An 11,689-nucleotide genomic window follows, 5' to 3' on the forward strand; every position below is an offset into this window, starting at 1 on the left:
CCTGATGGTACACTTTTTCTGTTTTTTTTTTTTTTTTTTTTTTAAGACTTGATATTTTTTGTTCAGATTCTTGAATTGTAAAGTAGCATGCTTTTGAACATGCTTTCTATAGGAAGAAACAAATAATAACCATCTGTGGAACAAATTCTACTTTCGCTCAACACTGTTTTCAGGATCTCTATTTTTGGTTCGGTTGTCTGTTTAATTTCCCTGTTGGAAATGTTCTCTGTTTCCTTCTCAGACACATGGTATCTTTTCAGGCTTCATGTACACTGAGTGGCCAGTTTATTATGATGTCTGAACGCATAATAACCTGGCCACTCAGTGTATATCTTCCTATCTAATAAAGAGGGAATATGCTAATTGGCCATCACTCTGTCACAAAGATGGATGCACCCACAGCTGAGGCCAAGTTCCCTTAAGGAGCCTTAATGAGCAATCAGGGACCTGAGGCTATGCCCTCCCCCACCCCTGTGAGGCTTGACAGGGCACCTCAGGCCACGCCCCCTGCCCTGAAGTCAGGCTGGGAGAACTCAGGCCACACCCTCTGCCCCAGTGCTAGGCCAGGGGACCGTAGGCCATGCTCCCCACCTGGCGGGGCTTGATGGGGGACCTCAGGCCTTGCCCCCCACCCAGCGGGGCTTGACAGGGGATCTCAGGCCGTGTCCCCCCAACTGGCGGGCGGGGCTTGACGGAGGACCTCAAGGCACACCCCCCGCCCCAGTCTGGGCTGGGGACCTCAGGCCATGCCCCCCATCCTGGCCAGGCCAGGGGACCTGAGGCTACACCCCCTGCCCAGCAAGGCTTGACAAGGGTGGGACTGGCCAGGTCCAGATTTAGCCCAATGCGGGCAGAGGGGGCGGACGGGTCTGGGTCTCATGCGATTTTGAGGTGCATGTGGGTGGGCGGGGACTTGACTCTGGGTCCCGTGGTGATCCCAAGACTCTGACAGGAGGAAGGTTTTCATATACATTTTACTAATTTTCTTTCATCTCTGACACTTCTATTATAGAGAAAGGGCAAATAACAATATTAAATTATTTCCTCTAATTAATCCCCTTTCAATGTGCACGAATTTCGTACACCAGGTCACTATTATATAATTAAAGGCTAATATGCAAATTGTCCCCTCGACCAGGAGTTTGACCAGCAGGCAGGCTGCCCAACCGCCCATGTTTCCTCCCCCTGGCCACGCTGGCTGGACCTCACCCATGCACAAATTCATGCACCGGGCCTCTAATACATACACACACACACACACACTGAGTGGCCAGATTATTATGCCTTCAGAGATCATAATCTGGCCACTCAGTGTATATCTTCAGTACCGTAGTATTTGTGGTGCTCGAACAATTACTTATTTGTAGTACCCACTGCTGGGCACTCACTGTGTACTGTCATTCTGTTCACACTCTGTGTCATGCACAACAGACACTTGTTGTTCAAGATGCTTCAAAACAGGGAGATCATGGAACATGCACTTCCCTCATCTATCTCCCTCCCTCCCTCCCTTCTTCCCTCTCTCTCTCTCCACTGAAGAAACTGGGAGGTGGGAGTGTTGGATAATATTGCCATTGTGTGCTAGTGTGTTTGAGCAGATTTCATTGGCAAATGTAAGCAACTCTTTGTCTTTCTTTGATGTGAGTTTTCCTCATTGTACCTATCTTGAGTTTTCCTTGAATCCTTTATTGGGTCTTAGAGTACCTAAAACTGTCATTTGGCCTATAGTTAGTGGTAACTTCAAAGTGTACTCACCTGATTGTCAAAACTGAAAATTTGTTGTCTTTCAGGTATGTCATCTGAAGATGACCAGGCCTTTATTCCAAAGCCCGGAATAAAAGATTTATTCTCTGAAATAATACTGGTAAGATACAAATGTACACTTAGTAAAAGCCTTGTAATTTAAGGAAGAATGTGATGAGAAGTGAGGGAATTAATATAAACAGAACTAAGCTGGAATAGTTATAAAATTGTTGTTACCTATACAGGTCACATGTATTATGCATTTAGGAAACCTTCCATGTTAAAGTCAGTTCCATTGGCAGATCAATGTGTTTCTTCAGATGACAGTCAAAATCAACATTTTACTGCTGTGCATTCTTGGAAAGGAAATCTGGAAAACTAGGAATTAGTCTGTAGTGTAAATAATCCTTTGAATTGTTTAAACTGTAGGGTGGGATTATACTTTCATCCAATCATTTCAAAAAGGTAAGATTTATAATAACCTATAAAATTTAAAGTACTCAATTTGGAAATCATAATACTTTTTAATATATATATTCTATTGATTTTTTTAAAGAGAGGAAGGGAGAGGTATAGAGAATAAGAAACATTGATGAGAGAGAAACGTTGATCAGCTGCCTCCCTCATACTTCCTACAGGGGATGTGCCTGCAACCAAGGTACATGCCCTTGACTGGAATCGAACCTAGGACACCCCAGTTCGCAGGCCGATGCTTTCTCCGCTGAACCAAACCAGCCAGGGCTATTATTACTTTTAAATATATTTTTATTAAATGCAGAGAGATACTGAGAGGGAGAGAAAGAAACATCAATGGTAAGAGAGAATCATTGATCAGCTACTTCCTGCATGCCCCCCATGAGGATTAAACTCACAACCTGGGCATGTGCCCTTTACTGGAATTGAGCCCGGTTCCCTTTAGTCCTCAGGGCAGTGCCCTATCGACTGAGCTGATTAGGCTAGGTATTTTATTATTATTTATTAAAAATACATTGAGCCGAAACCGGTTTGGCTCAGTGGATAGAGCGTCGGCCTGTGGACTGAAGGGTCCCGGGTTCGATTCCGGTCAGGGGCGTGTGCCTTGGTTGCGGGCACATCCCCAGTGGGAGGTGTGCAGGAGGCAGCTGATCGGTGTTTCTCTCTCGTCGATGTTTCTAGCTCTCTGTCCCTCTCCCTTCCTCTCTGTAAAATATCAATAAAATATATTTAAAAAAAAAATACATTGATTTTAGATAGGAAGGTAGAGGAAGAGAGAAAGGCAAACATCAGTGTTGAGAGACAACCATTTCTTGGCTGCCTCCTCCATTCCTCATACTGGGGACCGATTCCAAACCCAGAATTTGTGCCCTGACCCGGAATGGAACCATGACCATCTTGCTCATACATCAAAGGTCAACCAATGAGCCATGCTTGCTGGGCAATTTGGCAATCTTTTAAACAGGGATTCATTCTTCTTCCTCTGACAATTAATGTTTTATATTTATTTTCTGTCTATAATTTTAATAAATTTGGATATCTTTTTCTATACAACCCTCTTGGTTTAATGAGTATCACAAAATGGTTCTTATGGAACAAGTGTACATGTTTAATGAAATTATAACTGTCACTAAAGGCCTTTCTATTTCCCATTATCACCAGAGTACGTATAATGGAGAGAGCAGTTATCAATGGATTGAACATTGGAAAAACTTTAAGCAAGAGTCATTTCTTAATCATCAGTGGAGAAGGGAGCTTTCAGAGGACCATTATAAAAGTGGAGAAGTCATTGACCAAATAGTCAATCACAATACACGTCAGGTTATTCTTATTGTGGAGAAGACACACAAAGGAAGTAAATGTGTCCAGTCTTTTCAGCAGTCTTCAAATTACATAAAACAAGAGAATATTCATTCTGAGGAGGAAGCTGACAAATGGATTCCTTGTGGTAGACACTATAGTCAAATATTCAATCTAAATAAAATGAAAAAAATCCATAATGGAGAAAATCGTTATCAGTGTAAAGATTCTGGTAAAACATCTAATTGGCCTTCTGGTTGTACTCTAAATCAGAAAATTCATACTGGAGAGAAGCCTTACAAATGTAAAGCATGTGGCAAAACCTTTAAATGTCATTCATCTCTTATTGTACATGAGGGAACAATTCATACTATTGCAAACTTTTACAAACTTGGAGTAAATGAAACAGGCTTTAGTCAGTCCTCAAGACATACTCAACATCATAGAAATCATATGGGAGAAAAGTCTTACAAATGTTCAGAATGTGACAAAGCCTTTAGCCGGTGCTCAACCCTTAGTATTCATCTGAGAATTCACACTGGAGAAAAACCTTATGACTGTAGAGATTGTGGCAAATCCTATGGCAGCTCCTCAGACCTTACTAAGCATCAGAGAGTTCATACTGGAGAGAAGCCTTTCAAGTGTAGAGAATGTGGCAAAGCCTTTAGATGGTCCTCACACCTTAATACGCATCAGAGAATTCATACTGGAGAGAAGCCTTTTAAATGTAGAGAATGTAGCAAAGCCTTTAGATGGTCCTCACACCTTACAAGGCATCAGAGAGTTCATACTGGAGAGAAGCCTTATAAATGTAGAGAATGTGGCAAAGAGTTTAGATGGTCCTCAGAACTTACCCCACATAAAAGAGTTCATACTGGAGAGAAGCCTTATAAATGTAGAGAATGTGGCAAAGCCTTTACAAGGTCCTCACACCTTACTACACATCAGAGAGTTCATACTGGAGAGAAGCCTTATAAATGTGGAGAATGTGGCAAAGCCTATAGATGGTACTCACACCTTACTACACATCAGAGAGTTCATACTGGAGAGAAACCTCATAAATGTAGAGAATGTGGAAAAGCCTTTATATGGTCCTCAGAACTTACTCTGCATAAGAGAGTTCATACTGGAGAGAAGCCTTATAAATGTAGAGTATGTGGCAAAGCCTTTAGAAGATCCTCAGAACTTACTAAGCATCAGAGAGTTCATACTGGAGAGAAGCCTTATAAATGTGGAGAATGTGGCAAAGCTTATAGATGGTCCTCACACCTTTCTACGCATCAGAGAGTTCATACTGGAGAGAAGCCTTATAAATGTGGAGAATATGGCAAAGTCTAGATGGTCCTCAGTACTTACTCCACATAAGAGTTCATACTGGAGAGAAGCCTTGTAAATGTAGAGTATGTTGCAAAGCCTTTAGAAGGTTCTCAGCACTTACTGCACATCAGAGTTCACATATGTAAAGAATGTGGCAAAATCTTCAGTGTAGAATCATTCCTAAATTATCATCAGAGAGTTCACACTGGAGAGAAGCCTTATACATGTAGAGAATGTGGCAAAGCCTTTACACATTTCTCACACTTATCAGAATGTTCACACCGGTGATAAGCCTAATAAATGTCGAGAATGTGGCAAATCCATTGGCGAGTGTTCAAAATTTACTGCACAGCAGAGAGATACTGGAGAGAAGCCTTTTAGATGTAGAAAGTGTGACAAAGCTTTTATTTACTGTTTTTGCCGTAATAGCATGGATTTCATAGTTGAGAGAAGTCTTAGAGATGTGTCGAGTTTCATAAGTTCTTGACCAGCAGTGAGAATTTACTGAACATCACAGAATTCTCTCTGGAAAAAAGCCTAATGAATGTGAAAAATGTAAAAAAAAGCATGGAAAAGTCATTCAGGTATTATTGTACTTGAGAGACTTCCTAACAGAGAGAGACCTTACAAATGTAGAGAATAGGCTGGAGCCTTTACCCGCAGCTCAAAATTTACTGAACATCAGAGATTTTATACTGGAGGAAACCTCACACTGTAGAAAATGTGAGAAAGCACTGGCTGGCATGTCTTGGTGGTTTACCTTTGACCACCACAACTTCAGGGTGCAATTCCTGGTCAGGGCACAGGCCCTGGTTGCGGACTCAATCTCCAGTGTGGGACAGGCAGGAGCTAAGTGATCCATGATTCCCTCTTATCATTGATCTTTATATCACACACTCTCCTTTCCTGTCTGACATCAATAAAAACAATTTGAAAGAAGAAAAAATAGTGAGGAAACCTTTCGTCAGTGTGTTTTCCTTCCTGTACATCAGAGAGTTTAAACTGGAGAGAAACCTTGCAAATGTAACAAGTGAGGTTAATCCTTTTCTTGTCAATGGAGTCTTATTTAACACCAGAAAATTCATTGTGAAGGAAAGCCTTACAAATGTGAAGAATGAGGCACAACTTTTAATTACCCTTGTTGTCTTGCTCAACACATGATAACTCGTACTGGAGGGAACACCTATAAATGCACTGTGTGTGACTTTGATAAGCAGTGGGGTTGCCTGCACTGTGAAGCTTCGTGGTAGAGCGTCAACCCATGAAGTGGGAAGTCAGCGTTCATTTCCCGATCAAGGCTCATGCCTTGTTTGTGGGCTAGATATCCAGTAGTGTTCAGTCAAGAGGCAGCTGATCGATGATTCTCTGTTATCATTGCTGTTTCTCTCCCACTCGCTTCTCTCTTAAATCCTATACCAGTGATGTTGTAGTACAACATAGATGTTTCAAACCCAGGATACAGAATTGCCATGCACTCTGCATTGGAGAGAGGACACCTCTCCTAGCTGAACTCAGAAAATTAAGTTTATTTCTTTTACTTCCTATTTCATATCCTCTGTGTTATGTTTTTTTTCCTCTCATTTTTCTACTCAGCTGATACTCTTTTTTGCAGCGCTTTAACAATGGCATCTAAACCTCTTCCTCTCCCACATGAGCCCTCTGGCCCTTGTAGCTTCTGTTCCGCAATTTAGAATTTACTAATGCAATAACTGACTTCAGAATTGGGCAATATCTTGCTTTATATTCATGAAGTAGGTAGATGACCATTCATGTTTTCATGCTAGATTGTAGATTTTGAATATGAATGTTAATTTTTGGATTATAATAAATTGGCTTCTGTGTGCTTTATAACTAGAATGATTTTCCTTGTCCTAATTTTCATTGTTTTCCATAAGAATTTCTCAGTGTTACCTCATTACCTTCTTTCTTGGGATGGACTCAGTCCCTGTTAAATAGATTTTATTGTCAATTACTTAAATGTCGCTGGATATTGGTCATTCTTCCAAGGGGAATCCCAGAGACCATGGCAGATTTGTGGTTGAAAAATTTTATTTTTCATCAAAAGTTATTTTGTGTATTGACAGCATGACCACAGTTATGTTCATAGATATTACTTGTCCCCGCAGTGTTTTCCAAGCCATCAGTGTAAGTTCCAGGGACAGCAGGTAAGCAGGGATTGAAATGAAAGCCCCACATTCATTCCTTCTCCAGTGTACGGTTGTTAATTTGTACAAGCTGGTAAATACCAGTTACTGGGCATGGGCCAACCCAAAGGATCACACAAATATTTAAGAAAATTGGATACCCTTCTACTCTACTTCCTGACATTCCCATGGAGCATTCATACGTGTAAGAATCTCCTGATATTTTGTGACTAGGTCTCCATCTGGACCAGGGGCTCTATGGTTTTGTTCTGTTTGGGATTAACTATTGGATCCGGATCATTCATAAGAATTTGATATCACCTAGACCAGTGGTTGGCAAACTGCGGCTCGCGAGCCGCGGTGTGCCACTCTGTTGACTAATGAGTTTGCCGACCACTGGGATAGGGGCTTAATCACAAGGAACAACAACAGCCTGTAATTATTGGAATCGAGAGTCTAAGTCAGTGGTCAGCAAACTCATTAGTCAACAGAGCAGCAAACCGCGGCTCACGAGCCGCAGTTTGCTGACGACTGACATAGACAATAGTTTCATTTTCTGGTCCTGTAGTGAGGAATATTGAGGAGGTGTATTGATGGTTAAAGATTCAAAAGATCTGTTTTTCACATGGTCATTAGGAAAATAGATGAAGCAGACATTGTTTCTAGGTTTAGAGAGCCTTCTGTCTTCATTTTGTACAGAATGTGTTTTCTGCTTTGGGGTAAAAAGCTTTAAGTCAGAGATTTTAACATTTTTTATCTCATAGCATAAATGGGGTAATTATTGAAATTCAGAGGTCCACCAAAGTATGTATTTTGTCAATCTGCCAAAAAAAATGTCTGACTTTGACTCATGCACACCACACAGCTATTACTGTGCTGGCCTTTGACACATTTTATTCGACAATCTACGGGTAATGTAGTCTGTGCTATTGTCTAAATAGCCAGGTGTTGCTTGTTCAAAAAAATGTTGCAGCACACCAGTTTCCCTGGGTGACACTCCGAATGATAATCTCTGCTGTAAACTTATCCAATCCATCTTGTCTAATGAGTAATTTAAGACCAATTTTCCCGTATTGACTTTTTTTACCCATTGAAGTCAATGGGAAGCTAAAGTTCCCTACTAAGACTGTATTAATTTAGAAATGCCAATAACTACATACCTATCAATAATCACAATATAAATGGGTTAACTGCTTCAACCAGAAAACACAGGGTAGCTGAATGGATATGAGAATGATACCCATACTTATGCTGTCTACATGAGACCCATTTCAGATAAAAGACACCACATGAAAAAAAGTAATTTCATGTCTACCTTTAGGCCCCAAAGAATCTACTCTGCAGAGAATTTTGCTCTAGTGAAAGCTCTCATCCTGGACAGTGTGCATATAATAGGCATGAGGATAACCGTGCTCAGAGTTAGCTGACCCCTGTGGAGCGCCGCCTTTTAGTGAAGTCAGCACATAAACAGTTTTTTATTCCCCAGAAATTTGTTTTGGAAGGATGTATTTATCCATTGAAAAATACATAAAATTTCTTTCCCACAGTGTTGGAAGGTACCTTATGTTATCAGGTGCCTAACATGAACAGACATCTGTCTCTGACACTTAAATAGAAATCAGACTTTTCAAAAATAAATAGCCACCTGAAGACACAGGTGCAGCCTGTCAAATGAATGTTACTGCTAATATTAGTAGTAATAATAATAGGCTTCTGTCAAGCCTACATATATGTATCACAGCTATTAATATTACTGATGGTGTATTATATGCCCTTGAACTATAAGAAAATATAATACTAAACACAATATATAATTAGTAAAACAAAACCTGAATCATAATATAAATTTAATCTATTGTGCCTTACCAGTGTAGCTCAGTTATTGAGCATAGAACTAGGAACTGGAAGGTCAGGGTTCCACATTCCACATGGGTGCACATGCCAGGGTTGCAGGCTCCATCCCCAGGGAGGGGCATGCAGGAGACAGCTGACCCAGGATTCTCAGTCATCATTCATGTTGCTCGCTCTCCCTCCTCTTTCCTATCTGAAATAAATAAAAATCTATTATTTTAAAAAATTGCTTGGTATACTTAATAGAGGCCCATAAGACTTGACTGCCTTCCATTTACATTATTTTCACCTTGGAAAAAAAAACTGGCCTTGACTGCCATCCAAGGTTACAGTCTTTCTCCAACCCCAATGGTCCATTATTTATGAAGAAAAAGACTAATTCTGAGACTTCCTAGAAATGAGTTTTCCCCAGTACCAGGGCACCTCATTATCCTACAAAAAGTTGGCTCCTCAATACTTCCTTTGGATTGATTTATGTCCCGAAGGGAATGTGTGCATGAAAGGGGGATACATACTAACTTAACAAGCTCACTGAAGGCCTGCATGTCAGCCTTTCAAAGTCAGAGACCTAAAGTAACCAGAAAGGGTGGTCTGAAATGAAAATATTTTTAAAAGTATGCCGAAACCGGTTTGGCTCACTGGATAGAGCGTCGGCCTGCGGACTGAAAGGTCCCGGGTTCGATTCCGGTCAAGGGCATGTACCTTGGTTGCGGGCACATCCTCAGTGGGAGGTGTGCAGGAGGCAGCTGATCGATGTTTCTCTCTCATCGATGTTTCTAACTCTCTATCCCTCTCCTTTCCTCTCTGTGAAATATCAATAAAATATATTAAAAAAAAAAAAATAAAAGTAGTTGTAGCAGGTAGGTCCTAGGCAAGAATCTTCCCTAACAAGTGGGAATCCTTACCTAAGCCTGTTTATTGTCCTTTGCATCTAGGATAACATTCCTTTGGAATATCAGGGTAACTCCCCCTTTTCCAGAGCCCTCAGGACACAACCAGCACACCAGGGGGAAACCATAAACCCTCTCATGGTTATAATGCTAATTGTTCACAGTTAAGTAAGGTGTGTACACTTATATAAAAGACATGTATCTATCACCAATGGATTTCATATAATCCCCTTGCATCTTCTCTTTAATTATAATAATAAAAGCATAAAATGCAAGTCGACTGAATGACCGAACAGCAGAATGAACGCCTGGACAACCTTCTGGATGACCATGGTATGACACCAACTGGCGCCAGGCCATCCAAGCGGATGCGATGAGATTCATCGGGGGTCGGGCATCGCTCCATAATCGCCCTGCAGATGGAGGCCCAGACCACCAGCCGGACACGAGATCAATCAATTGGCGAGTTCCACCATCACCACAAAGAGGGAGGGCCAGGGCACCAAAGGGGGCGAGGGGGACAATCCATCACAGATTTCCAGTTGGGTGGGCAGGGCCTACCTTTTGGGGTCATTAATGGTGGAGCCCTGTGATAGCCCCAAAGAGGGAGGACCAGGCTACCGGGCAGCACCACTGTGGTGGGTGGGCGGGGCTTACCTCTTTGGGGCCATTGATCACGGGACTCCCGGACTGTGATAGGGCACAGGGGTAACTGAGGGGGACCCCCCTCTACCTGAGTGCACGATTTTCACGTACTGGGCCTCTAGTAATGTATAAAATAAAATGCACAACTGCTGTTCTCTCGACCATTATCTCAATTTGTTGAAATTTTGCTTCCTGGCACTTCTGGATAGTTTGGCTCAAATAAACCGCCAAAAATTCTTTATAGCTTGAATGTTTCTTATGTTGACAGGAAGATGTTAAGATATAAGGAACTGAGCAATGTACTTAACTGAGAGTTAAAAGTGACTGAACAGCAGTCAAGATACATCTAAGAGAAACCTTAAAATTATAATGTGTGTGGGAAAAATCTTTTCCAAAATTGCGTCCTTGAAGGGTTCCTATATGATTTTGGAAAGCAATGTTACAAATGACATTAGTGATGATTGCGAGGAGGAAAATGGAAGTCCTTTTTGTAAGGTTCGAGGCACAGGAAACAGGAGTCGGAGACCAAGGCACATTAAAGAGGAAGTTTATGCCGCACTAAAGAGCGAGATAGAAAAACCAGGATTGGAGGAGAAGGACCCGCCTGGCTGTCTCACAGACTGGGGAGAGCAGCAACATGTTGCAGAGGTGGACAGCCTTTTGAGGGGAGGAACAGGAAGGGGTGGAACCCAGGGCACTCAGCGCGGGCTGCTGGGTGGTTCAATGTCTCTGGGATCTCCCAGCGCAGACGCCCGTTACGTCATATTCTGCCCACCAGTTGGGGGAAGGGAGGATCTATCACTTTTTTGTTTTTTGTAGCCTTCCATTTGCTATGAAAAGCACCTGATAATTATCCGAAAAGATTATTTCCTTACTTCCTTAATTCAAGCTGCCTCTCTCTTTAATGGTAAGACAGAGGGGCTGAGAGAACAGGCCGCCCTTCTCCCTCCCCCCTCCTCATTGAGGTTTTTTTGGTTTTGTTTTGTTTTTTGTTTTTTTAAATATATTTCATTGATATTTTACAGAGAGGAAGGGAGAGGGATAGACAGCCAGAAACATTGATGAGAAAGAAACATCGATCAGCCGCCTCCTGCACACCTCCCACTGGGGATGTGCCCGCAACCACGGTACATGCCCCTGACCGGAATCGAACCCAGGACCCTTCAGTCCGCAGGCCGACGCTCTATCCACTGAGCCAAACCGGTTTCGGACTCACTGAGGTTTTAATGACTCAGGATGTTGGAGGCAGAAAGTTTCTGATTTCAAACCCAATCTGCCTGCCTTTTGAATTCTCTGTCAATTCACTGTAAGAATGTGTTACAGGCC

At 42.0% G+C, this 11,689-nt stretch overlaps 1 protein-coding gene across 14 annotated transcripts in view; it reads left to right on the forward strand.

Annotated features, from left to right (window-relative positions):
* Window positions 1–10,604, forward strand: part of LOC308235196 (zinc finger protein 525-like) — a 32,045-nt gene extending 21,441 nt beyond the window's left edge. For 5 of the 14 annotated variants that reach the window (XM_080643966.1, XM_080643970.1, XM_080643967.1 and 2 more), the window contains 2 exons: window positions 1,791–1,864; window positions 3,379–6,682. In XM_080643966.1, coding sequence (XP_080500092.1) covers window positions 1,791–1,864; window positions 3,379–4,854 — 1,550 coding nt within the window. In that variant the 3' untranslated portion in view covers window positions 4,855–6,682. Of the gene's footprint in view, window positions 1–1,790; window positions 1,865–3,378; window positions 6,807–9,981 lie in introns of those variants that run through there. The other 9 variants (XM_080643961.1, XM_080643962.1, XM_080643959.1 and 6 more) reach the window with 5 other exon arrangements.
* The last annotated feature ends 1,085 nt before the right edge of the window (window positions 10,605–11,689 follow it).

The sequence above is a fragment of the Plecotus auritus genome (assembly GCF_963455305.1).
Source record: "Plecotus auritus genome assembly, chromosome: 10".
Lineage (NCBI taxonomy): Eukaryota > Metazoa > Chordata > Mammalia > Chiroptera > Vespertilionidae > Plecotus > Plecotus auritus.